Source organism: Acinonyx jubatus, chromosome C1 (genome assembly GCF_027475565.1).
Source record: "Acinonyx jubatus isolate Ajub_Pintada_27869175 chromosome C1, VMU_Ajub_asm_v1.0, whole genome shotgun sequence".
NCBI classification, from domain to species: Eukaryota; Metazoa; Chordata; class Mammalia; order Carnivora; family Felidae; genus Acinonyx; species Acinonyx jubatus.
Genome location: NC_069381.1, coordinates 183,767,358 through 183,795,200, shown reverse-complemented (window position 1 = coordinate 183,795,200; position 27,843 = coordinate 183,767,358). Strand labels below are relative to the sequence as shown.

The 27,843-nt window shown below is 37.8% G+C and overlaps 2 protein-coding genes and 1 long non-coding RNA gene across 5 annotated transcripts; 2 read left to right on the top strand and 1 right to left on the bottom strand.

The window, feature by feature from the left end:
* The first annotated feature begins 571 nt into the window (after positions 1-571).
* Positions 572-12,959, top strand: PPIL3 (peptidylprolyl isomerase like 3). Its single transcript, XM_015086336.3, has 7 exons — positions 572-725; positions 1,282-1,360; positions 2,624-2,698; positions 4,174-4,267; positions 5,186-5,253; positions 8,484-8,602; positions 11,852-12,959. The coding sequence occupies exons 2-7, from the start codon at positions 1,358-1,360 to the stop codon at positions 11,976-11,978; spliced, it is 486 nt and encodes a 161-aa protein (XP_014941822.1). The 5' UTR covers positions 572-725; positions 1,282-1,357; the 3' UTR covers positions 11,979-12,959.
* Positions 7,006-10,161, bottom strand: LOC128314104 (uncharacterized). The gene is made up of 2 exons (XR_008295522.1): positions 8,719-10,161; positions 7,006-7,676 (listed from the first exon to the last, which is right to left on the bottom strand). It is a non-coding gene; the product is annotated as an uncharacterized LOC128314104 (long non-coding RNA).
* On the top strand, positions 8,501-25,162 carry CLK1 (CDC like kinase 1). 3 transcript variants are annotated; one of them, XM_027053716.2, is made up of 13 exons: positions 8,501-8,602; positions 19,015-19,175; positions 19,469-19,697; positions 20,671-20,761; positions 21,160-21,226; positions 22,313-22,429; positions 22,516-22,682; positions 23,209-23,303; positions 23,400-23,529; positions 23,673-23,755; positions 24,248-24,327; positions 24,562-24,652; positions 24,782-25,162. In XM_027053716.2, the coding sequence occupies exons 2-13, from the start codon at positions 19,015-19,017 to the stop codon at positions 24,923-24,925; spliced, it is 1,455 nt and encodes a 484-aa protein (XP_026909517.1). In that variant the 5' UTR covers positions 8,501-8,602; the 3' UTR covers positions 24,926-25,162. The 3 variants fall into 3 exon arrangements, with proteins under 3 accessions (XP_026909517.1, XP_014941823.1, XP_053071526.1); XM_015086337.3 differs by lacking the exon at positions 8,501-8,602 and adding an exon at positions 17,049-17,207; XM_053215551.1 differs by lacking the exons at positions 8,501-8,602; positions 19,015-19,175; positions 20,671-20,761 and having other exon boundaries at positions 19,558-19,697.
* The last annotated feature ends 2,681 nt before the right edge of the window (positions 25,163-27,843 follow it).

Here is a 27,843-nt window from a genome sequence, read left to right as displayed (position 1 = left end):
TTTTAAAATACATTAGTAGGGACCACTTTACAGCCTGCGAACTGCACCCTCTTACGTTACTTTATCTACCTGACATTTCAGTCCCACTTCAGACCTTTTCCAGGACAGTGACGAGACCAGGCACTGGCAGAAACTCCTGAGTTAGGACCCCTGCTCCCCTGGTGCCCTATGCTCTTATGCCACAAGCCAGTTTCCTGCCCCTGTCTCCTCCTCTGCCTCCTTTCACAGACGCAATCTCACAACTCCCACAATTTGCGCTAACCTGGGCCTGGCCAAGCGGGAATAAATAGCCCAGGACTCACCAATTCTCCTCTAGCACCACTTCCGGTCCTGTGCAGGGACTCTTGGCATTGCAAGATGGGGCGGGGGAAAAGGAGCTGGGCGGAAGTGGTCCTTCCCGTTTTACGTCTGAACCCAAGGCACTTCTGGAGGTTGCCCAGAGTTCCGGTTTACGTTTGTGTCTTTGTATTATAATTAAAAGAGCTCCCGTTCACTGTCAAAAGCGTACCAGATGAAGATAAATGACACTGTCTTCCTAGTTCTAGTCATTTTGGTTTGAGATAGCAATGAGGCTGGAAGGGAAAAGGAGGCGAGCAGGAGAGGGGCGTTCTCGCTAAAGGGTCCCGCGCTCGACTTCCGGTAGCCCTAAGACACTTATTTCGAAACATGGCCACCTGCAAGGAACGGCATGTGTCGTTTCAATTAGAGCTGTGCTAACTGAAGTGGTAAGTAATATCACACACTCTTTCATTCACTTATTGAGACACTTGTCAAGCTCCGTGTTTTAGTTCTTGGGCTTGCGTCAGCATTCTGGGCGGGGAGGGTGGTGTTGGAACAGATTTAATTAGAAAAATATGTAGTATATTAGTGATAAGTGCTATGAAAAAAGGAAATTGGGCAGGCACTAGAGTCAAGGCAGTTTTAAATAGAGTTATCAGGCCAATGAGACCTGACTTGTGAGCAGAGACTTGGACGTGAGGAAAATAGCTGTCCAGATGTCTAAGTATAAGTGTTCCAGACAAAAGGAACACCCAGTGCCTAGATCCCAAGGCGGAAATGTACCTGGCTAGTTGCGGAGTTTGCGAGGAGGTTTTTGAAGAAGAGTGAGCAGGGGAAGTAAGAGATTGAGGGGCTTGAGTCGGATAGGATCTCATCATTTCCATAACCAAATTTTTATTACTTAGAGGGTGCTATTGTAGGCATTTTAAATATGCATTAAAAATGAGCACGTGTGAATTAAGAGAGGAAAATGAACTTAATTCTTTTCTCTTTTGGGAATAGAGATTCGTTTTCTAACTTCTCTCGGGGACACTGAGAAATTAAGCAATAATACTTCCCGAAACCATCAGGAAGAAAAATGGTAAGTTTTACACAATTCTTATGAATGCCTTTCATTATAAATAATTTTTAGAAATTCATTGAAGAGAAATAAAGCTGCATTAACTTTCAATGGCAAGACAGAAATGATAAACTGTAGAAGCATAAAATGTATGATGCCTCTAAACAAAGCCAGAAACAAACTACTTTTAAATTCTTCAGTGTTTTCACTTAAAATGCATAGAATTTACTTTTTACAGAAAAAGACTGATTACAACATATAGATGGAAAGAGGGAGTTGAAGTGTATAGCCAGGTGTGATCATTTTAATTGGATCCTTTTGTTTGTTCTAAGGTGGGCAACTAGAGCTTGAAGTAGAAGCAATGAGAATCATGCTGCCCCCCCCCCCCAACCCCACCTCACACACACTCCTGCCCTCTATCAACCTGAACATACTGACTGCTGGATACTACTGGAAGAAGAGAAATGAAAAAGGAAGGCTCAGAATAACCCTGCGAGGGGCGCCTGGGTGACTCAGTTGGTTAAGCTTCTGACTTCACTCAGGTCATGATCTCGAGGTTCCTGAGTTTGAGCCCCGTGCCAGGCTCTGTGCTGACAGCTCAGAGCCTGGAGCCTGCTTCAAATTCTGTCTCCCTCTCTCTCTCTGCCCCTCCCCCCTCAAAAATAAACATTAAAAAAATAATAACCTCTCAGAATCCTACCCCACAATGGGTAACAAAAGGAATGTTACTCAACATCAGATAAACAAAAAACAAGCAAGCAAGAGTAATATGGTTATCTCTGCACATTTAGAATCTAGAAAAACTGAGAATTGTTGTCGTTAGTGAAGAAAGGAATTGTTTTTAACACTGCCTCTCAATTTAATTACATTAAGGGAAATGGTGCAGACTATGTTTTGAAAAGTCATTTTCTTACTATTTTTCAATATATATTGATGATGTTGGGGAGTTGCTATTTAAATCAGTAATACTAACCATTGTTTTCATTTTTATTGATGAAAAATTCAAACTTTAAGTATTTCCATCACAGTATTTACTGTCAAGTTTTTAGGGTGGATACTATTTTACATTAACATATATTTATCATCTGGAGTTTTTTTTCTACTGCTGAAATAAATTTTGAAGAAGTACAGCTTCTCAGCTATGTGGATAGGTCATCTCTGAAATGGTATTTCTTTCTGTGTTTTCATTCAGATTGTCATCTTTAATCTAGTTTGGGAAATAATACAATGCATAAAGTCATCCGAAGAAATCCTAATTGTTCTCACATTCTCTCTCCTTTTTAGTCAGTGACACTGCATACAGATGTAGGTGATATTAAAATAGAAGTCTTCTGTGAAAGGACACCCAAAACATGTGAGGTAAGTATCATTATGTACATATTAAAAATGAGTTAATGCAACAGGATAACCATTTTGAAATCAAATTATGTAACCTAAAAATACAAAAATGAAAAAAAACTTGTCTATAAAACCATTGTCATGGGGCGGCTAGGTGGCTTAGTTGGTTAAGTGTCTGACTTCAGCTCAGGTCCTGATCTCATGGTTCAGATTCTTGAGTTCCAGCCCTACAACAGGCTCTCTGCTGCCAGCATGGCAGCCCTCTACCCCTCCCTCACTTTGCCCCTCCCCTGCACACACATGCATACATGATCTCTCTCAAAAATAAATAAACATAAAATTTAAAAATACAAAACAATTGTCAGGAAAAACTATCCATTAGAATTATTGGCCTGGTTTCCACTTAACCTTTGAGGATCAAAGAAAGAGTAGATAATTTTTCTCTAACCATAGAGTGGCTGGTGTCTTTTTCTTTTGACTTATTTTCCTCTGGAAACATAAGTAATCATTAGCATGTTAGGTAAGATAACTGTTTCTTATGTTATTTTACTTGTTTAAATGACAAAGAAGGAAAGAATTGGCTCTCTCTATATATTCATTCAACATTTATTTATGGGGACAACTGGTGGCTCAGTTGGTTAGGCACCGACTTGTAATTTTGGCTCAGGTCATGATCTTATGGTTTGTAGGATCAAACCCCAAGTCAGGCTCTGCTGCTGTCAGTGCAGAGTCTGCTTGGGATTCTCTCTCTGCCCCTCATGCACATGGGCATTCGTTCACATGTGCACTCTCTCTCTCTCAAACTTAAAAAAAAATCTACAATTATTTATGAAAGGCTATCTTGCCAGGGTCTGGGAGTACTGTAATGACCAAGAGACATTCCTTGCCTTCGTGAAACTGATATTCTAGCTGAGAAGATAAGCATTGGAGGAGGGAGGGGGGACAGGGAGGGATTCATTCTAGAAAAAAAAAGTGATTCTAGAACGTGATAATGTCTTGAAAGAAATAAAGTGTTGATGTAGGAACTAACAGAAAATAATTATTTAAAAGAAGGTGAGGGCAGGCCTAACCAAGAAAGTGATACTTAAATCACATGCAGAAAAATAATGAAGGCATCTCCATAGAAAGACATATAAAAAGAATATGCCAGGTATAGAGATAGCAATACAAAGGCCTCAAGGTAGGAATGCTTACCTCTTGTGGATGAATTTTCAGAAGGATGATGGGGTTAACACAGTAAGTAACAAAAAGAAGTTATTATCACATGAGATGCAGAGGTAGGCCAGGTCATGAAGGGCCTATTAGGCCCTACTGAAGATTGTGTGTTTTATTCCAAAAACAGAAGGAAGCAAAGTGTTTTAGGCAGAGAAGTGACATTATCCAATGTAACGCCTAAAAGACATAAATACATTGTTATAGTGTTTTTAGTAAATACAGTTTGTTCTTTAAATGTTTCTGCTATATCGTTTCCCAGTTATTATTTTTACTCTTTTCAGAATTTCTTGGCTCTTTGTGCCAGTAATTACTACAATGGATGTATATTTCATAGAAATATCAAGGGTTTCATGGTTCAAACAGGAGATCCAACAGGTAAGTTATTCTATTAATATCTAGAGAATTGGGTATATAGTGTGAAAAAGAGGGTAGACAAAGAATAGAAAAATATAGAATGTAATATTGTGCGTCAACTATACTCAAAATATTTTTTTTTTTAATGTTTATTTATTTTTGAGACAGAGAGAGACAGAGCATGAACAGGGGAGGGTCAGAGAGAGGGAGACACAGAATCCGAAACAGGCTCCAGGCTCTGAGCTGTCAGCACAGAGCCCGACGCGGGGCTCAAACTCACAGACCGCAAGATCATGACCTGAGCCGAAGTCAGCCGCTTAACCGACTGAGCCACCCAGGCGCCCCTCAAAATATTTTTTAAATAAAATTTATTTAATTTTTATAAAATAGATAAAATATAAGCATGTGGATTGTTGTGTTGGGGTTTTTTTTTTGTTTTTTTGAGAGAGAGCGAAAGTGGGGGGAGAGGGGCGGAGGGAGGAGGGAGGGAGGGGGAGAGAGAGAGAGAGGGAGAGAGAGAATCTTAAGCAGGTTCCATGGTGAGCATGGACACAGAACTTGATCCCTTGACCCTGGGATCATGACCTGTGCTGACATCAAGAGTCAGACACTTAACCAACTGAGCCACTCCCATGTAGGGAACAACTCCCCTACATAGAGTTTTTATAACCAGGCCCCTTACCCTAGCAAGAAATTTTTAGTCGAAGCTACCAGCACTTAGATTTAAAGTAAAATATGAACAATATTGATAGGGAGGGGATTGGGTTTTTTGTAGAGATACTTTATTTTTCCAGTCTGTAAAGTGAAATTTTGAGGAGAGGACATGTCAAATTTTATTTGTATTTAACAAGTTATAAAATAGCCCTTTTGTTTTAGAAAATTAACCCTTTCTCAACTTTAATTAGATACTTCTTTTGATTTGCTTGTCTTGTAATATAGGTACCGGAAGAGGAGGTAACAGTATCTGGGGCAAGAAATTTGAGGATGAATATAGTGAATATCTTAAGGTATATCTCCAATGCATCAACATCTGGTTTCTAATGCCTTGTTTACACTTGAAACCTTTAATACATATGTTTTAGTAACACAAGTTAATGTTATTAGTATACAAACATACTTTTTTTCTAGTAGTACACTTGATAAATGCCAGGGAGAAATTATAAATGGCAGTTGTTGCCTAAAATATATTCTAGAATCTCACAATCACATGAATCTTGATATTAAGTGAGCTTATCTGTGGGCCCAACCTGAAATGTTTTAATCAGTAATGTACCAAAAGGGCCTAATGTCTCACTATAAAATTTATGTTGAATGACCTGAATCATTGGGCTTTTTTTGATAGCAGGGAGGAAAGACTTCCTGGTTGCAATACTGCCCATTATCAATGTCCAACTTTCAACATTTTCTGTTAGATCTTTGAATATTCCTGTATTAACTTAATACCTGTGGTAGATCCCAACTACGTTAAAGAGAAATGCATAGCATGGTAAAATTAGAGGTTTTTATTTCCTTTGTCATATTTTTCTGTGTTTTTCAAACTTTTATTCCTTTTTTTTTTAAGATTTTATTTTTAAGTAATTTGTGTATCCAACATGGGGCTCGAACTTACAACCCGAAAATTAAGAGGGCATGCTTTACCAACTTAGCCAGCCAGGCACCCCAAGAACTTTTTTTTTTTTTTACTAAAAAACTAATGCATGCCTATTTTTAAAAAATCTTATTTTAAATTAAATTTAAAAAATTAAAATAAATAAGTGTCATTTCCCAGAGGTGACATCTGCTAACAGTTTATCATATGGTCTTTTAAGCTTTGTATCTGCATAGAATGATAACTTTAGAAATTAGAGAAAGAGAGATAAATTCTGCTCAGTAAGAATATGTAACTTAGGGGGTGCCTGGGTGGCTCAGTCAGTCAATCGTCCAACTTTGGCTCAGGTCATGATCTCATGGCTTGTGAGTTCAAGCTCCGCATCAGGCTCTGTGCTGACAGCTCAGAGCCTGGAGCCTGCTTCAGATTCTGTGTGTGTCTCTCTCTCTGCCCTCCTGCTCACACTCTCTCTCTCTCAAAAATAAATAAAAATTTTTTTAAAGAATATATAATTTAGTATTGTATTTCAGTTACATTAAAATATGCCCAAGAAAACTCTGAAAAAAATTCATTGCGGTGTTTATGTCTGGATGGTGGTACTAGGAGTAATTTTTTTTTCTTCATTTTGTTTTTCTATCATAAGGAAACATTACTTTGGTTATAGGAGTTGGGGTTGGGAGGTGATAAATTATAAGTCATTCTTTTCATGAATTACAAACAAGAACTTTTTAGGCATTAATTAATAACTAACTGCCTCCTCAACACTAATCCACCATCCTATACCAGTGATTTTCAACACTGGCTATTACAGACTCACGTGTAGTTGTAAAAATATAAAATATTAAGGTCTTACAACCCCCTAAATGTAGAGAAAAATAGGAGGACTGATTAGGACCTAGATTATATTTTCAGGTTTCCTGGTGATACCTACAGTCAAGATTAAGAATCATTACCTTTAGGGGCACCTGGGTGGCTCAGTCGGTCAAGCGTCCAACTTCAGCTCAGGTCATGATCTCACACTTCATGAATTCTAGCCCAGCATCAGGCTCTGTGCTGACAGCTCAGAGCCTGGAGACTGCTTCAGATCCTGTGTGTCCCTTTCCCTGCCCATCACCTGTTTGTGCTCTGTCTCTTGTCTCTCAAAAATGAATAAATGTTAAAAAAAAAAAAATTTTTAAAGAACCATTATCTTGATATGCAGAGTTGAGGGTGTGTATTGAATATTCACATACCCTGATCCAGCAATTCCATTCCCAAATGTTTACCCTAGAAAACTCTTGTACAAACGCATCAGGAAACAGTACAAGAGTGTTCCTAGAGTGTTTTTTTAACAGCAAAAATCTAAAAACAACCCAAATGTCCATTGATCATAAAATGTACACTGTAGTATATTCAGTTGTGGAATAATATAAAGCAGTAAAAATCAGAACTACACACATATGTGTGTAAATCTTAGAAAGAAAATGATAGTGTAAAAAGTACTTCCCAGAAGACTACAAATAGTATGATACTACTTTAGAGAGCTCAGAAACAAGAAAAAGGAAACAATATATTGTTTAGGCATATATAAAGATAGTAGGATAATGGTTCACTTTTGGAGAGGCTGGGATAATAGATGAGAGGAGTAGTAGGCATATGCAACAGTTTGGTAAATTTGAATTCTTAAATCTTAGAAATAGGTTATTAAGTATTTTATTAAGTTATAAGTGGTACATACATTCTGGTGCATGTATCAAATATAACATTTGACTGGTAGTCACCTTTAGGAAGTCAATAAAGCATTAATATCTTGATGCAGTTGTATCTCCATTGCTTGTGTCATTAGTGTCCCCTGATGAATAGCTAAAGAGAGAATAATCATTAGGGTTATTTATGATCTTTTATATTGCACCTCCTTGTAACACAGTTCTGTCACGTCTTCAATCTTATCAGTAAAGTCTTTTTAATTCTTTTACACAAGTCCCTTTTATAACAAATAGTATCATAAATATTAAAGCTATAGGAGACCTTCCTTAGATCATCTAGTCCTGGGTTGTGAACTGACTGCCCTTGGGTGGAAGGTCCACAGATGTATTATCTATGGCCATTGGTTTAAAAAAAAAAAATTAGGGCCATTAGGCAAGAGATAACACCATTCCTTTTGCCAGCCTCTGTAATGTTTACATTCTGTTCAATTAATTTATTATTTGCTTACCCTTGTGAGCATTTCAATTCTGAATAAATCCCTGAACTAGTCCAACCTCCCTCCCTTGTTTTACAGATAAAGAAACTAGCCAGAGTCCAGTGTATGTGTGAAGAGGTTATGGGGATTTTGGTTTTATTGTCTGCCTGATTGTTTCATGCCAGCACACTGTTCCTTAATGTAAATGTAAGGATTCCTATCATACATTGGTATTGCTAAGTGTTTGTGACTACTTCTCTAAAGTGAAAATGAAATTAATTGGGGCACATGATTTGATATAAACAATTTACATACAAGGTTTCAGAAATATAGATAATCCAGAAACTGATCATTTAGATTAGCCCTAATAGAAACTGATTAAGTGTTTTCTTGGTCCCTGAAAGAGTTCAGGTCTTGTTTCAGTCCTATTATTTGGAACATTTATATAAAAACACAGTTAAATCAATATTTTGGCCTGTCTTTTACAGCACAATGTTAGAGGTGTTGTATCTATGGCTAATAATGGCCCAAACACCAATGGATCTCAGTTCTTCATCACCTATGGCAAGCAGCCACATTTGGATATGAAATACACAGTATTTGGAAAGTGAGTATTCTGGTTATGGTTTCCTTTGGAAATTCCTTTTGGAATTTATTTTTTAAAATAAATCAATGCTTAAAAAAAAAAGAAAGCTAAATATACCTGGTAAGCCCTCCACTTACCAGCCCTGTGACCTTGGGAATTTATAACCTCTTCAAGCCTTAATTCCTTTATTTTGCGAAATAGGAGCCAATACTTTTTTCAGGATCGTTATGCAAAGTATCAGTTATATAATGGATTTCTTCTTATGAAGAAAGATGGTTCCTTTTTGTCACCAATATTCTAAGTGGTGCATCTTCTTCCTCAACCATCTTTATCGTCCATCCCCAAGCTCAGCTCATGGTCATAATGTAAGCAGCACAGCTCCAATCACAACATGGGTTCCAGGCAGAAGGAAGGAGGAAGAGCAAAAGTTTACTAGTTGCTTGTCAGCTGAGTAAACCCCTTTTTATTTTTATTTATTTATTTAACATTTATTTATTTTTTGAGAGAGCGTGAGTGGGGAGGGGCAGAGAGAGACGGAGTCACAGATTCTAAAGTAGGCTCCAGGTTCTGAACTGTCAGCACAGAGCCCGACACAGGACTTGAACTCCCAAACTGTGAGATCATGACCTGAACCAATGTCAGATGCTTAACCACCTGAGTCACCCAGGCACCCCAAGTAAGCCCCTTTTTAAAGACCTTCCCTAGAAGACCCAGAACTTAGCAATGAAGCCTCCTCTTACCTACAAGGGAGGGTAGGAAATGTTTTTTGGCTAGACACATTGCCATTCTTAGTAAAATGAGGTTTCTGCAAGAAGAGAGGGTGCCTGACTCCTAGGGAGGCATTTAGCAGGCTCTGCCATAATATTCACTATAAGCACTATGCCTGGGAATTGCTTTCATAAATCAGCAAGAAGTCAACTTGTCTGTTTATTCAACAAATATTTACACGCTCAATAAACCAAGGTACAGTTATAGTTTCTTTTATTTAACAGTTTGAATTCCAAGTTAGGTTAATGAAAAATAGAAGACTCAGCAACTCTTCTATTTCATTCCATATACATATGTCTAATTTATAGATTAATAACCAGTGAAATTAATGAAATATTACATCCTTTAGTAGTATTTGCCTGGACGTAAATAATTCAGGTTCTCTTCCTTTTATTTTTTCCTTTAAGTCACCATTCAGAATTATTAATCATTAATTACTAGGGTTTATGTTACTAGATTTGTGATAAAACTAGAGTTAAAAACAAAGCTTCTTGGGGCCCCTGGGTGGCTCAGTTGGTTAAGCATCTGACTTTTGGTTTCAGCTCAGGTCATAATCTCAGTGTGTAAGTTTCAGCCCTGCATTGGGTTCTGCACTGACAGTTTGGAGCCTGCTTGGAATCCTCTCTCTTTCCCTATCTGCCCCTCCACTCCCCACTGTCTCCCTCTCTCTCTTTAAAAATAAATAAATAAACTTTAAAAAAAAAGTTTAAAAAGGGGCACCTGGGTGGCTCAGTTGGTTAAGCGTCTGACTTCCGCTCAGGTCATGATCTCACAGTTCGTGATTTCGAGCCCAGAGCTGAGCTCTGTGCTGACCCCTCCCCAGCTCATGCTCGCTCGCTCTCTCTCTCTCTCAAAAACAAGTAAAAACATTGAAAAAAAAGTTAAAAAAAAAACAAAAATTCTTAATCTTAGGTCCCTTAATTCCTTGCAACTGTGTTTTATATATATACAACACATTTATTTCTGGGAATACGGTACATAGCTTTCCTTTGATTCTCAAAGGGGCCCGTGTCCCAAAATACTTGACCTACTGGCCTCAATTTTACATGCCCTTTTTTGCCTGAGATCTGTTTCCCATATCCTCTGTTTCTCTTATTGACCCAGGAGGAGAGACAGCTTTTGAAACTTAAAATTTAAAGACTTTAATGGTTCTACATTTGGAAGTAAATTCAAAAGGTTATTAGAAATGTAGGGGTGCCTGGGTGGCTCAGCGGTTAAGTGCCTGACTTGTGCTCAGGTCTTGATCTCGTGCAGGGTCTTGAGTTCCAGCCCTTGCATTAGGCTCCATGCTTACAGCCCAGACAGAGCCTGGAGCCTGCTTCACATTCTGTGTCTCCCTCTCTCTCTGCCCCTCCTCCACTCACATTCTTTCTCTCTCAAAAATAAACAAACATTAAAAAAAAGGCAAAATAGGGGGCACCTGGGTGGCTCAGTTGGTTAAGCATCTGACTCTTGGTTTCTGCTCAGGTCATGATCTCAGGGTTTGTGGGCTCAAGCCCCACATTGGACTCTGTGCTGTCAGTGTGTAGTCTGCTTGGGATTTTCTCTCTCCCTCTCTCTCTCAAAATAAGTAAATAAAAAAATTTTAAAGAAGAAATGCAAAATAAAATGTAAATCTGTTATCTTTTTTTTAAACATTTTTTTAAATGTTTATTCTTGAGAGAGAGAGAGAAACAAGAGTGTGAACAGGGGAGAGGCAGAGAGAGAAAGGAAGACACAGAATCCAAAACAGGCTCCAGGCTCTGAGCTGTCAGCACACAGCCCTACGCAGGGCTCAAACCCAGGAATCGGGAGATCATGACCTAAGCTGAAGTCGGATGCTTAACCACCTGAGCCACCCAGGCGCCCCTCTGTTATCTTTTTTTTTTAAGTAATACTACAAGTCTCCAGAATTGATTTGAGTTGAACTAGGTGGTATAATCTAAAGCCACCTTTTCTTAGCAAATGTTTTAGACTAACTTGCCAGAAGATAGCTGTCAATATTTCTTTTTCTTGGTGAAAACATGAGGTGGGTTTGCTGTAAATGGGTTTAAGTGTCCCATTTCCCCTCTTATTTTATTACTACTGTTTTTTGTTGTTGCCCAGATGTAAAAAAGTATAAAAATACCATATTTACACAATAAAGTGCAAAGTGGCCACCCACTTCAGCACCTTCAGTATAGGGCAGTACTGATTAACAACAGTGTCACCCTTACATAGTTTCTCTGGGTATTTCCCATAGTAAAGAAAATCTGTGAATGGTTATATTAGACCCATTTGTAGCTATGCTGTGAGAATATTTTAGTGGTAATATTCCTATTCATTGCTATTATCTAAAGGCATAAAAATGAATTCTTGAATTTTGGCTCATATCTGTGGTAGAAAATCAAATCAGTATTTTATTGTACACTCAACTAGGAAATTCAAAGAATTTTGAGACATTATCCTTTTCTTTTAAGGAAACTCTAATGCTATAGGTATTTCGATAGTATGTTTCATACATTTATATGGTTTCTCTTTCAGGGTAATAGATGGTCTAGAGACTCTAGATGAATTGGAGAAATTACCAGTAAATGAGAAGACATACCGACCTCTTAATGATGTACACATTAAGGACATAACTATTCATGCCAATCCATTTGCACAGTAGCTATAATAGATCTGGAAGAATATTTGGCAGACTATTCAGAGGAACACACCTATTGTGGTTTACCCAGTTTTAAATTATGTCAAGAGACTGCATCATCCTTCTGCTTGTTTACAACTAAGATCTTCTATGAGTTGGTGGTACCAAAGGGCCCTACACAGCTTTTATTCCCGTTATTAGAGCATATTCCTTACTAAAACTAGCATCTAATGTATTTAATTTTTTTTAAGCCCTTTTGTTTAATTATTACATATAAACATTCATTCTTAAATGCTGAGCCTCGGGGCACCTGAGTGGCTCAATCAGTTGAGCGCCCCACTTATGCTTAGGTCATGATATCGTGGTTGTGAGTCTGAGCCCCACGTCAGGTTTACTGCTGTCAGGTCGGAACCCACTTGGAACCTCCGTCCCTTTCTCTCTGCCCCTCCCCCACTCACACTCTCATAAAGAAACATTTAAAAATAATTTAAAAAGACACTGAGCAAAAAACAAACAAATTCTGAGCCTTAAATTCAAGTATTTTTGAGCACCCTAGTTACATAGTCCTGCCATATCTAGTCCATATCCTGGAAGTATCCTTGTCCATTAATTATTCACTTTGCATAGTTAGAAAGGACAAGATACAGAGATGGTCTAGAAAAACCAGCCAATCCATTTGCTATTTTCTGGTCTTTAGAATTACAGTAAAGGCACAGAGAAGTCCTATAGTACAGCAAACACTCAATTTCCCAATTTGCCCATGGAACATTTTTTTTTAAGGCCTATCATTTACAGTACTGTAGGACAGAATTCTACAGGTGATCATTTTGAAAATGCGATTAGTTGGTTATAAGCACCAGTTGTGGAGTCCTGGACTGTTTGAATCACAGCTCTGCCCCCTACTAGTAACTTTAGGCAGGTTAACATCTCCCAAGTTTTCTCATCCCTAAATAATATTCCCTCATAAAACTATTGCGAGGATTAAATGAGATAATGTGTATAAAACTTCTGGCATGTGGTAAGTGTTCTGTAGAGTAAATGGAAGCTGCTCTCCTAACATTTATCTCGACCATAGGGCTTTCACTGAATCAGGCCTTATCATTTATCAGGCTATCCCATTGGTTTCATCAAGAACCATATTCCACACCTTGATTAGGTTTTGGGTATTCTAAAACTGATGCCAGGTATTTATTGGTTTGTATCATTTCTGCAAATAGTTGATCTAAATAATGTTTTCTTTCTTAACTACAGTTTAGAAGTTAGCTTGCAATACCCTCTTATTACCATTTATACCTTCTACTAAACTGATGTGCTAATTATACTAATAACCCTCACTTTTTAAAAAAGTAAGCTCTACACCCAACATGGGCTGACCCTGCAATCAAGAGTCACACGCTGTAGGGGCACCTGGGTGGCTCAGTCAGTTAAGTGTCCGACTTCGGCTCAAGTCATGATCTCACGGTTCGTAAGTTCGAACCCCGCATAGGTCTCTGTGCTGACAGCTCAAAGCATGGAGCCTGCTTCAGATTCTGTGTCTCCCTCTCTCTCTCTCTCCCCCTTCCCTGTTCATGCTCTCTCTCTCTCAAAAATAAACATTAAAAAAAATTTTAAAAGTCACATGCTGTAGCTGCTGAGCCAGCCAGGTACCCCTAATGCCCTCACATTTTGAGTCACCCTTTTATTTTAATCATTTAGGTTTCAAGAATTAATATTAAAGCCTCTTTTGGGCCAGAATTTGGTTTGACATTTCTTATACCTGATATTTTTCTTCTCCAACTGAATGTCATTGAATTTTTTTGTCCTCACTCTTAAGAGGCTTTTACTGTCAAAATGTTTTTGTATTGACTGGTATTCCCTCAATTTTTATTCTAAACTGTCCTTTTTTTTTATTTTTAAGTACCAATATGGTGGGTATTTGGTTCTTAGATCTCATTCTTATAATGTCTTTATTATTTTTTAATTTTTTAAACGTTTATTTTGAGAGAATGCTTTGCCCCACAAGTGAGGGGAGGGGCAGAGAGAGAGAGAGGAGAGAGAGAATCCTAAGCGGGCTCCACACTGTTAGCTTGGAGCCCAACGCCCGCCTCGATCTCACAAACTATAAGATTATGACCTGAGCCAAAATGAAGATTTGGATGCTTAACTAACTTAGCCACCCAGGCGGCCGAATAGATAAATTTTAATACATAGGATTCAACTTTTAATCAGTTTAGAAAAGTTGATTAGTTACCATTTCACTATTGAATTTAAAAGAAAACTGATGGTTCTTTTCAATTCAATTTGTACCAATTGTGGTAGAGGTAGAGATGGGAACTCAACATAATAACTGTAAAGCACATCCAGAATAATTGATAATGGAAATTTTAAAAAACAAATTACAATGAAAATGTTACTAGCTGCAAACATCAAAATGGTGTGGGGGAGGGGCGCCTGGGTGGCTCAGTCAATTGTCCGAATTCATTTCAGGTCACGATCATTCAGTTCCTGAGTTCAAGCACCATCAGTCTGCTGTAGCACGGAGCCCACTTCAGATCCTCTGTCTCCCTCTCTGCCCCTCCCCCACTTGCTCTCCCTCAAAAATAAACATTAGAATAGTAATAATAACTAAAATGGTGTGGGGAATATAGCTAGAATAGTATTTTAGAGAGTAGAGTATAAGAGTGTAGTGTATACACAGGAGTTTAATATATGATTAAAGCAATATCCAAAATCATTAAAGAGTTACTCCATAAATTGTGTTAGGATAACCAGTAAATTATATGCAGAAAAATAGCAAAAGAATTTTGCCTCACATGATGTACCAAAATTCCAGATGGATAAGTTTCCGGGGTGGCGGGGGTGGGGAGAAACACCTCCAAAGAGGAATTTCTCAGTTCACAAACATGACAAAGGTAAAGATGAAACAGGTTTAATTATATGAAAATCAAAAACTTTATTGCAATTAAAAAGCTTAAAAGAACTGTACATTCAAAAAAGCAATGAGGTATGAATGGGCAAGTCACAAGAGAAAAGAGAAAATGTTCAACTTCACTAATTAGGGAATAAAGTTACAAGGTTCCACCAAAATACCATTTATTTTTTTATGAGACAGAGACTGAGTGGGAGAGAGGGGCCAAGGGAGAGAGAGAATCTCAAACAAGCTCCAAGCTCAGCTCAGAGCCCAGCTTGGGGCTTGATCCTATGACCTGAGCTGAAATCAGGAGTCAGATGCTCAACTGACTGCGCCACCCAGGTGCCCCTCACCAAAATACCATTTTAAAATCTTTGCACTGTATTAATTTGTTAGGGTTGCCATAACAAAGTACCAGAAACTGGGTAGCTTAAAATTCTGTTATAGAGACTAGCAGTTAGGAGGTCAAGGCATGGGCAGGGTTATTTACACAAAGGTCTCTCACTTTGGCTTGTGGATGACCATCTTCTATATTCACAAGATCCTCCTCAGTGGGTAATTATGTCATAATCTCTTTATAAAGACGTCAGTCATATTGGATTAGGGCCCATCCTAATGACCTCATTTTAACCTTAAGTACTTGGGTAAAGGCCCTATCTACAAATACAGTCACAATCTGAGGTAGTAGAGATTATGGGGGGGCGGGGGGCATAGCATGCCCCAAACAATCATAAGCACTAACACACAAAATAGTTCATTTCATAAACGTAACTTTGGGTAAATCTCACATTAGTAACTGGCTAGGTGTGAGAGGGTTTGCTAAATTTAAAATCATTTTGAAAAAAACACATTTTAGAAACTAATTTTGGTAGTATATATAAGATTTTTTCAATGTTCATTTTCTTTCACCCTTATAATCTTACTGTAGGGATTCTAAATTGCTCTCTGCACATGCACTGCAACTTTTATCTGTAATAGAATATAGTTGATGCCTATCTTGCAGGTTGTTAGGATTAAGTGAAAATGTATGTACAGTGCTTGGCACAATAACTAGCCCACTATGATTAGCTATCATCCTCCAAAGACCAGGATTCCCTAGGTTTGTTTAACATTTAAGTGTGCTAACTGTATCCTGAACAGCTACAAATTTCACAATTTATTGTGATTTCTCCCTCTGAAATATTTACCTTGTATTTGGTGATCTTGGCCCCAATGTAAAGATTTAAGTATTAATGGTTTTAAAGCATCTTCAAATCCATTAAGAAAAGGGACTTAAGAAATGCAAACTACCACAGATACTTTGGAAATATGTATTCCTCATCACTTTTTATCCATAATTGTGCATCTGCATAGGGCTGGGCAATATACGTTGCTCTCCTGTGCAAGTGTGAGCAGTAAAATTATGCTTAATCGTTAATGTTTGATTTTATACATTTTCCACTAAGTTTGGAATGACTAAGCAATCATTTTGTTCAAGAAACAAAAGGGGAGGAAGGGTGCGAGGTCAGGATTGGCAATTATTTTGGTACACTGAAGTGTAGTTTGAAGATTTTGTTGTTCAGAGGTTGTTTCCTGGCGCTTTTCCCTCACGACCTTCCATTTCCTTTTTTTACAGTTCATCTGGCCTTAACACTGAAAAGGACCGGCTTAATGCCAAAATGTTTTAACTGTGTAGGGTATCCACTTCCTGTCTCCAAAATGTTCACTCGTTTAAACTTTCAAAATCTTGAAAATTCTTCCAATCCAATTTCAGTGTGTGTGAGTCCCAGCCACTAAAGCCTTAACGAGTTTAAAATAGGTCTCAGAACCTTAGCAAATGCTGAAATCCAGACAATTAATAATTTAGGGCTACATGATAGAAGTGGTGCTTTTCTTTTTTTTTTTTTTTTTTTAAGATTGTTTAGTGGTTGCATTCAGGGCGCAGGATATTTTGTATCATGCTTGCCTCACTTCTTCTTGTATCCAGCGTTCCCAAATATTTTTAAAGAGCATGGACGAGACTTTTCCACAGTACTTACGTTACTTCCTAAGACCTAGACAGTGGAAAACATGGCCGACAGAGCCGCCGTCCGCAACTCCCCCACCTCCACCTTCTGTCGCTGAGCTCCCCACCCGGCGCCTGCGCACACGGCTCCTACGTTAGTCTCCGTCCATCCCTGCGCTCTAGTGACGCGCCCACGCCGCCCCGCCCCGCCCCGCGGCGGGGACGCGCTCGCAGCGTCACCAATATTTTCGAGGAGAGTCCAGACGCTGCGGCTGTCAGCTCCATTTTGTTGTTGGAGCTCGTGGTAGCCAGCTGGGCTTATTCTGTCGTCGCGTTGCAAGCTTTTGTCTTCTTCGGCTTGGACGCTCTGGCCAGGAAGGTAAGACTCAGAAAGAAGCGGGCTAGGTGTCAAGACCCTTTTTCTGTGCCCGGAGAGCGCCCTGTGGTGCATACAACCTCTCTAGTACGACGACCCTTCCCCCTCCCCTCCTCTTTCATCCTCTTGGGTCGCACGGAGGCGGCCCGCTTGTCTTCTCTGCCGAGACTGTTGCCGCGAGTTTCTCCTTGAACCGCGACTCCCCGGACACTGGCGAGGCGTAGTGACTTGGCTGAGCTGGGAGGGCTTGGCCGGACGCCCGTAGGCGCCATTTTGTCGTCGGCGGCCCTGGCCACCTCGGCGGAACTGTAAGATGGCGGCGGGGCGGAGGAGGCGAAGCTTCCTGCTGTGGGTGGTGTTTACTTGTCTCTTGGAATGTGCATGTCAGCCTCCTGTGAGGAACTGTGTTCCTAGCAAACGGAGAGAAAAACGCATTGAGCTGATACGAGGAGACATCACCTAAGGTCTACTCGAGTCTTAAAAGATTTAATAAAGTGAAAATCACGAGTGTCTTTGCCCTCGGTGGCGTTAACAAAAATAGGGTTTAGGAAAAGGAGAAATAATAGGATATATTTGAAGGAGGTGTGAGAGCGGTCAGGCTATCAGACATCTTATGCGTTGGAGTTTTTGCGCCCTCGATCCCCCAACATGTTGACAGCAACCTTTAAAATATTTTGACTCGGAGTTGTGTGCAGAGACGTGGTGAAGCCCCAGCAGTTAGTACTGGTAAGAACGATAGTGGACAATGAAAAGTCATTTCTGTGTGTGTGTGTTTTTTTTTTCCCAAGTTGTTAGGGATTCTTCTTCGAAACATTTCTGGAAGGAAGGTGCTGCCCTCCTCTAAGTTGATTATGTAAGATTGCTTTAAAGATAAGCTAGGTTTTGTTATGTATATACATGCCGGGGGAATGGTCATCGAAGATGGTATTTTGTGGTTTTCTAATGCCACCATTGATTTGTGTATAGTAAAAGGCCTTGGCGATTTATCTCCTTTACAGAAATACACAATAATGAGTGTCGCAAAGAACGTTTCGGATTGCATTTGAGTTGGGAGGCTAGTTTCCGATACACGTTTAAATGGGGAGAGTTACATATGTGGACCTATAGTAAGTTATGCTACTGACAGGAAAGGGGTAAGGTTTTTACCAAGTTGATGAATTGGACTTTCCAGCCCTCTCCCCGTTTTTTTCTTTTCCTACACACTTTCAATAAATCTTAGCATAACATGGATAATGCAGAATATTGTTAATAGTTTGGACTCCACATTTTGGCGCAATGCTCTCATCGGATTTATCGGTGATTTTAGATTGGCTGACAAAGAATTTTGAACTTCGATTTAAAAGAACAATTTAGGGGCACCTGGGTGGCTCAGTCAGTTAAGCGTATGACTTCCGTCTGGGTCAGAATCTCATGGTTTTTGAGTTCGAACTCACATCGGGCTCTCTGCTATCAGCACAGAGCCTGCTTCACATCCTCTGCCGCCACTCCCCCCCCCCCCCCTTCCCAGCGCACACTCTCCCTCTCTCTCTTTCAAAAACAAACAAACATTAAAAAATAAATATACAAATAAAAACGATTTAGGGACACCTGGCTGGGTCAGTCGGTGGAACATGCGACGCTTGATCTCTACATTGTGAGTTCCATCCTGTGTTGGGTGTTGAGATATTACTTAAAAATAAATATTTAAAGAAACAAAAATAAAAACAGTTTAAAAATCACAGCTAGAATGAATTAGCAAAGAAGAGTTTTATTAATTGAAGTGTTCAGTGCTGACAGGTGGGATACTACTTAAAACTTCTCTTTTATGTAGATGAGACACTCGAAGAGAACTTATTGCCCTGATTGGGAGGAAAAAGATTGGGACTGTGGAAAATGGAGAAGCAGCAGCAGTCATAAAAGAAAGAAGAGATCACATAGCAGTGCCCGGGAGAATAAGCACTGCAAATATAATCACTCTAAAACATCTGATAGGTAAGAATGATAATATATATGAATATATATTGCATCAAAATGTTGTATGTCAGTAATACCTCAGTAAAACGGTGGAGGGGGTATATTTTCATGATTAAAATTACAGCATCACTTAAATAAGTAGCCATGAATACCATTTGTTTCTGTTTCCAATGATGGCTTATAACGTTTCTAAAATTGCATGGGATTTTTTTGGGTTTTTTTGGTGGGGAAAGCAAAAGGTATTAAGAGTACTGTCAGTTTGAGGATATCTAATATTAGCATAAATCATTAAAAATATTTTTTGTTTTTAGCCATTATGTGGAAAACAGGTCCATAAATGAGAAAGATTATCATAGTCGACGCTACATTGATGAATACAGAAATGACTACAGTCAAGGATGTGAACCTGGACATCGCCATAGAGACCATGAAAGCAGATACCAGAACCATAGTAGCAAGTCTTCTGGTAGAAGTGGAAGAAGTAGTTATAAAAGCAAACATAGGATTCACCATAGTACTTCACACCATCGTTCACATGGGGTATGAGCTCTTTTAAAACATTCTGTAAAGTTTATTTCCCCCTTGGGACAGGAAAACTTGAATTTGATTATTTGAGAAAGTTGTGTTTAAAAAGAAGTCATCTCAATTTAACTTGCAGGATTCTTTCTGTGTTTGTGCATTGCATAGGAAACTCCTGAATACAATACATATTAAGTAATAGAGTAACATTTTATTACTAGTTAGCAATTGTCATTCCAGTGAAACAGTGGAGGTGATTAACTTAGTTTTGTGGTACTTCAAGAAATCTGATTTGTTTTGATAAATTGAAGTTTATCACAAAAGTAGAATAGGCATTTTATTTTTGTAAGATTAAGGGTTTAGGCATGCCTTTTTCTAGCAAAGCATGCTTTCTAATTCTTTTTTCATTAAGCAAACCACTTAACAGATTGGAACATTATGGGTTATGGGTTAATTTGAAGATAGTTCAGATGACATTTTAAATGACATACTGTTATTCTTGTATGCCAAATCTTTTTTTTTCTCCCCAAAATTAGGACTTTAATTTTATTTACTGCTTCAATATTTGTTAGATTAGCTAGGAAGTCTTAATTTGGCCACAGTCTACTTTGACCAAGTAACTATTTCATCCTACAATTTTGCAACATTAAATTAGAACACTAGAAACTTAAAATTATGTTTCAGTGAATGCTACAACTAAGCATTTTTTTTTTTTAAGAAAAACAATTGTATTATGTTTTGTTGCCTTGCCACTTTGAGTATCTTATCTGAAAATCTGTTCCTTGCCATGTTTTTCTCCTGTTAACATAAACTATGTGCCCTGTGAATTTCTGGGGACTGAATTTGAAATTGCTCCTGCCAACCGTTTGTGGCCTGGCGTGTATCTGAATGCCTGAATATCTCCCCGCTGAATGAATTTCGTATTCTGCCCTGAATTCACTCGGGTATATTGATTGGCTGGATGATCTTGGTGCCGCCCACTTGACGTTTCCAGAAGAGTCACCGAAGGAAAAGAACCAGGAGTGTAGAGGATGATGAGGAGGGTCACCTGATCTGTCAGAGTGGAGACGTACTAAGTGCAAGATGTATAGAATATTTTTCAACACTTATTAACTTTTCAGATAACATAATCTTTATATAAACATTTCAGGGATTTGGAAATCTTTTTTTTCTTTCTCTGTTTTTTGTTTGTTTGTTTTCCATTTCTTTTGGTGGGTGGGGATTGTGTTTTTTCTTTCTTTAGAAATTTAATATTTGTTAAGCAGAACTTCCAAAACAGTAAATCAAGTTAATAAAATGAACTTAAGAATGAAATTAGACCTAAAAATAGTTATAAATGTTTTTGACAGTGTTGACCAGTAAAATGTTTAGTGATAAGGAAATTTGTAGCATCAACTAGAATAATGTGCATTGATAGCATTTATTATGATAAGTAAATTATTTCCACTTCTTGGTATGACTGAGCTTTATTTCTCTCTTTTAGATGAAATTGTTGATACTTTAGGAGAAGGAGCTTTTGGAAAAGTCGTGGAGTGCATTGATCATAAAGCGTAAGTTTCTTACTGTAATTGCATTTGGGGAGGTCATCAGCATTAGAAAATTTTTTTAGCTTTAGACTGTGGTCTGATCATGAATGAGATATATCCTTTCATTTGGTTTTTTTACTGTAATGTGGGAAATTCCCAGTAAAAGGTACTAGCACTTTGCATTTTTTAAGTATTAGCTATTAATAGTGTACGTAGCCTTTAATTTTAAGCTGAGAGCAGGTTTTATTGTTTTAGAAAGTATTCTTTTGTTATCCCACTGGGAAATTGTGATCCCCCCCTGCCCCAGATCAGTGATATAAATCAGAACTTTTCAAAGCCTTGGTTTTATGTTAGGGGTATTTGGAATTTTGCTTACCTAAGGCATGTTGAAACAATTATCAGAGTAGTTAACCTAGGAATCTGTATTCATTGTGATTACACCATTAGGGTTGAATACTCTTGTAAAATGGTATTACATGTTGGTTTATTCGTGTTCTTCAAATTAAAATTTCTTGAGATAATGTAAGAACTCTCCTTTTACCTTTTTTGTCCTCTATTTGAATTTTCCCCCCTTTTGAATGGCAGAGTTTTTCTAAACAAATGACTAGAGAAGACTTCCTACTATTGGTTAGTAAGGTTTTGAGAGCTGGAGCTCCATACTATGTTCCTACTATCTCTAAAGTTTTCTGGTAACGTAGACAAAGGAAGAATTTGATAAAATATTTGCCGGGTACTATAAGGAGAAACTGTTATATGTACATGTTTTGAGTCTTAATTGGAATACAAACTGAAGTGGTCATATCCCCAATGTTCTTATTAAATTACAACTATTAACGTACATTTTAGTAGAAGGACCAAAAAATTCATGTGAGTGGTGGTTTGATGAAAAAAACATGCATCATTCTCATTATTTACATTGAGTTTCAGTTATAAGAGAGTACTTCCATATAGTACATCTGATAAAACCAAATGTTAGACCACAGATGTAAGAAGATAAATACAGTGGGTCAAAGTAGAAGTTGCACAGTTTGAAAAGAGTGATAGGAAAATGGAGTAGGACATCATCTTTAACGTTTTTTTTTTTTTTTTTACTTGGACTTTTTCTAACAGAGGAGGTAGACATGTAGCAGTAAAAATAGTTAAAAATGTGGATAGATACTGTGAAGCTGCTCGCTCAGAAATACAAGTTCTGGAACACTTGAATACAACAGACCCCAGCAGTACGTTGTAAGTATAAAAACAATTCAGAAAATTCTGTCACGTAGATTTGAATTGTAAGAAGCTGTACTCAGTTATTTTTCATATGTTTATAGCCGCTGTGTCCAGATGTTGGAGTGGTTTGAGCATCATGGTCATATTTGCATTGTATTTGAACTACTAGGACTTAGTACTTATGACTTCATTAAGGAAAATGGTTTTCTACCATTTCGTCTGGATCATATCAGGAAGATGGCATATCAGATATGCAAGTCCGTGAATTGTGAGTACTTGGCATATCTTTGAGAATGAGAATCTTGAGTTTGTTGAGACTGATCTAGTGCCAGACTGATTGGGATTTTTAAATAAAAAATGGGATCTAACCTATAGGTCTTAAAAACCTGGCCTAAGAGTAGGTATGAGGAAGATGTTGATAACCAGCTGCTGGTCAGTTCATTGCGTTTCATTCAGTAAGTAGTATTTTGTCTATCGTACAATAGTACATTGTCATAGAGAAGACTGTAATTTAGCTTGATTCTTAAAAATACTAACCCGGAACCACTGAGTTAAAGAATGATAAATCTTGGCTTTGTAAGAGAAAGATACTTCTTTATTTACTTTTTGAGTAGTTAGCTGTTAGCTGGCAGTGGACTAACTCTGAAGGTAGTGGGTGGTTTTCTAGCCAGCTGTTGAATGTTGACAACTTTGGACATATGCAAAAGGCATCAGAGAGGTTTTTTGTTGTAGGGCTTTGAGTTTGGTTAGGTTTTTGATTTTCCAATTACAGCAGTTGTTTGTTTCATTCTCAGTTCTGCACAGTAATAAGTTGACTCACACAGACTTAAAGCCTGAAAACATCTTATTTGTGCAGTCTGACTACACAGAGGCATATAATCCCAAAATGGTAAGTCTTCAGTGTATTAGTATTTTCATAGTTAAAAATGAATATTTTATGCCTCAAGGTAGTATGCCTCCTTAACCCATGAATTACGATTTTCAGAAACGTGATGAACGTACCTTAAAAAATCCAGATATTAAAGTTGTAGACTTTGGAAGTGCAACATATGATGATGAACATCACAGTACATTGGTATCTACAAGGCATTATAGGGCACCCGAAGTTATTTTAGGTAAGTTACTTCTTAATTATGGTTTGGGAACTTCTGTATATATCTTTATTGAAGCTCAGAATTCTAGTCTTAATCTTTATGGCATTTTTTAGGTCTTCAAGGAATATTGAAGTCTTTTTCTGACAGTTTGCTTTGCTTTGCAGCCCTGGGATGGTCCCAGCCATGTGATGTCTGGAGTATAGGATGTATTCTTATTGAATACTACCTTGGGTTTACAGTATTTCCAGTAAGTGACCGTGATCTGTTTCGATGGCTTTGCTCAAGAAAAGTGCTTGTTTGTGTGGATGAGCCCTTTATTTATTTTATTTTATTTTTTTTATTTATTTATTTATTTTATGTGAATGAGCACTTTAATGCAAAGTATGCACATTTAGGTAGCTTTTTTTCTCCTTGTAGACTTAATTGTAGATGAGTATAAAGAAATGAAAGTCCTGTGACTCTGATGCTATTGGGTATTTGTATTTCCCTTTGTAATTTATTATTTTATTTAAAAACATTTTTAAGCATTTATAAACAATTATGCTGTTGATTTAGAGAAGTCATTGGTGACCTTGTTCTGTGTGCCTTAATATTTGTTACCAGCTGTAACTTGCTAAAAGTTTGCCCTTTTTTAGTAATCACCTTCCTTGTGACCTCTCTCTGGACTAGAAGTGTAGCAGCTGTGTTAAATGAGATCAAAGTGCACAATGTGCTTAACAAGTTCTGTTTGTTATTTTAGACACATGATAGTAAGGAGCATTTGGCAATGATGGAAAGAATTCTTGGACCTTTACCAAAACATATGATACAGAAAACGAGGTATGTTTAAGAGTAGGTACATCTTTCGTACCACTGGTTTTATATTCTGGTTAGAATTTTATGAAATGGTGAAGTTTGACAAATGCATCTTCACTTAAGTAATCTTCCAAGTCTCTAGAAAAGTGTTAATCTTTGATCAATAAAATCATCATAAGTGATGAAACCAATCACTTTTGCTAGATGTTTTTAAGTTTTCATTGTCAGCATTATAAATGAATGGGTATTTACTTTTAGGAAACGTAAATATTTCCATCATGATCGATTAGACTGGGATGAACACAGTTCTGCTGGCAGATATGTTTCAAGGCGCTGTAAACCTCTGAAGGTGAGCCTGGCCCATTTAAGCTTGGGCTTAAATGATCAAAACCTTGAATTTACCTTCTTTTTATGGTAGAAAATAAAACGGTAATAAATGGTAGTAGAAAAGATTGTTGACTATTTCTTTTCTTTTCAGGAATTTATGCTCTCTCAGGATGCTGAACATGAACTTCTCTTTGACCTCATTGAGAAAATGTTACAGTATGATCCAGCTAAAAGGATTACTCTCAGAGAAGCCTTAAAGCATCCTTTCTTTCACCCCCTGAGAAAAGATACATAGATCTGTAACAGTATAGCTCTCTTGAAGAGATTTTATAGACTGTATCAGTCTAATTTTTAAATAAGTTATTTTGTATAGCTTTTGTAAATTTCTTACATTTTTTTTTATTGCCATGTTTATTTTGCTTGGATAATTTGAATTGTTAAGTAAATAGCTAAAGCAATGAACATTTTTTCCAGTAATTACTGTATAAAATGATTTATTCAGAATAAATTTTTTGCACTTATGAAATTTAAAGGAATCTATAACTTGGTTTTAGCACCATTTTTCTTCGTGCATAGATTTCCATTCTTGGAGGTTTTCTTAAGTCTTCAGAAATAGTTAGCTGTGTTTGCATTATAGGGATTGCCAGCATTGGAGCTTCTTCCTTCCTTCTTAAAACCAAATGTTAATGAGCCCACATTACAGGACACAAAGAAGTAGAAATTGGTCCCCAGTTTTCTTCCTCTCTTTATTCTAACCTCCCCCCCCCCCCCCCCCAAGTAGGATACTACAAATGGCCTCATGTCCTATGCTCAAGACTAATAATGAATGACAGAAAAGCTTCCAGAGGGGTACCTGGCTGGCTCAGTTGGAAGAACATGCAACTCTTGAACTTGGGGTATTGAATTGGAGTCCAATGTTAGGTGTAGACATTACTTAAAAATATAAAATCGTAAAAAAACTTAATGAATAAATAAAAATAACTTCCAGAATACTTGGCAGCCAAGTTTAAGTTATCAAGTGACTTGACAAAAGTCAGGCTTTTGCCAATGGTTTCATTTATACTTGATCCACTTAGGACTCTGCATCAGGGTTTTTATTTTTTATCACTGTTTTTTAAGACTTTGGGATGTATGGGTGATTCAAGCATTTGACTTTTAAGAGCAAGAGAGGGCATAGGAGATAAAGGGGCAGAGAGCGAGAGAAGCAGGACTCGCCTGGGGCTCGTGTTTTTACCTGATGTCGGACTCAAACTCACCAACTGTAATGTAAGGTCATGACCTGAGCCAAGGTCAGATGCTTAACAACTGAGCCACCCAGGTGCCCTAAGCATCTGACTTTTGATTTTGGCCCAGGTCATGAGTGAGATCAAGCCCTGTGTTTGGCTCTGCCCTGGGCATGGAGACTGCTTGAAATTCTCCCTATGCCCTTCCCCTGCTTGTGCACATGCGCTCTCTCAAAAAAATTTTTAAAGAGACTTCTAAGAGTTGTAGGTTCACAGCAAAATTGGGAGGAAGGTACAGACATGGATGTACCTTCTGCTCCCACACGTACATAGCATCCTCTGTTAACATCCCTCACCAGTGGGTATGTATTCTTACTGAATCTATGTTGACATAATCACCCAAAGTCCATAGATTGCTCTAGTTCACTTTTGTGTAATACGTTCTTGGGTTTGGACAAATGTGTAATCCATCCATCGTTGTAGAATTTGGAGTATTTTCATTGCTCTAAAAATCTGAGCTCTGCCTATGATCTCTTCTTCCCCATCCATACTCTGGCAACCACCAATCTTTTCACTCTGTAGTTTTGCCTTTTCTAGAATGTCCTATAATTGGAATCAGTATTTGGCCTTTCAGATTGGCGGCTTTCATTTAAGTAATGTGCATTTAAGGTTCCTCCCATCTTTTCATAGCTTTATAGTTCATTTTTTACTTCTGAATTCGTATTCTATTGTCTGGGTGTAGTATAGGTTATCTACTCACCTACCAAAGAACATCTTTCTTCCTAGTTTGACAATTTTGAATAAAGCTGCTAAAAATGCCCATGGACAGGTGTGGGTTTTTTTGTATTTTTGGACCTAAGCTTACCATTCTTTTGGGTAGAAAACAAGTGATTGCTAGATTAAATGATAAAGATACATTGAGTTCTTTGTAAGGCACCTGGGTGGCTCAGTCAGTTGAGTCAACCAAGTTGACTCTTGGTTTCCATTCAGGTCATGATGTCAGACTGTATTTGAGCCCCACATCCAGTTCTGCACTGACAGTGTGGACCCTGCTTGGGATTTTTCTCTCCTTCCCCTGTGTGTGCATATGTGTGTGGTCTCTCAAAAATAAACAAAAAAAAAAAGTTACTTGTAGATTTGGGATAAAGTCCTTTATTAGACCTGTGTTTTGCAAATATTTTCTTCCAGTCTGGCTTGACTTGTTCTCTTGACCTTTCACAGAGCAGCAGTTAATGTTTGTTTTGTGTTTTGCATTTAAATCTAATCCGTTTGAGTTAATTTTTGTGAAGGATTAATCTTTGCATGTGGATGTCCAGTTCTTGCATTGTTTGTTGAGAAGAGTTTTGGGGTTTTTTAGAAATTTAAAAATAAAATTAACACTAAGAGATTTTAAGCAGATTTTTAGGGCATAGTATAAATTTTTGTTGCCAGAATAAGGATCTCAACTTCAGGTCCATACTATCTAGATTGAAAACTAGCCCTTACTATAAGCTGCATGACTTTGGAATGTCACTAAGTCTGTTCTTGGCTATATTATTTGTAAAACTAAGGAATATTACGGTATTTATCTCAGAGTTACAGGTATGTTTAATAGATGAAAAGCACAAGTGGAATAGTGGCCTGGATTATACAAAAACTATTAGCTCTGGAAGGAGTCACATATTCTTAACTGGTATTTTGCATGTTCCTTTGGTCCCCTGCAATACAATAATCTTAGGGTTAATTCGCACTCAAAAATTACATTAAGGTGCCTGTGCAGAGGATTTCTCTGATTTTTTTCTTAAGAGTACACTCTAAATGATAGCACATTTTAAATAAATTGACCGTAGATAATCTCAAATTACATACTGTAGTCCTAGTTTTTGAGTTACATAAATTTTGCCATTGCAGATGGTGACCTGCATATTCAGTTGTACTAATTAACAGCCTTTAAGATGTAAGAAAAGTGGATTGGTTACATGTTTGAAAGTGAGATGCATTAGATTGAATG

Bases quoted from the DNA above. Each gene is read 5' to 3' on its own strand.
- CLK1 (XM_027053716.2), top strand. From the start codon at position 19,015: ATGAGACACTCGAAGAGAACTTATTGCCCTGATTGGGAGGAAAAAGAT. The intron at 22,683-23,208 runs GTGAGTACTTGG...TTTCATTCTCAG, and splicing joins GATATGCAAGTCCGTGAATT to TTCTGCACAGTAATAAGTTG. The intron at 23,304-23,399 runs GTAAGTCTTCAG...TACGATTTTCAG, and splicing joins AGGCATATAATCCCAAAATG to AAACGTGATGAACGTACCTT.
- PPIL3 (XM_015086336.3), top strand. The intron at 2,699-4,173 runs GTAAGTATCATT...TACTCTTTTCAG, and splicing joins GGACACCCAAAACATGTGAG to AATTTCTTGGCTCTTTGTGC. The intron at 4,268-5,185 runs GTAAGTTATTCT...CTTGTAATATAG, and splicing joins TCAAACAGGAGATCCAACAG to GTACCGGAAGAGGAGGTAAC.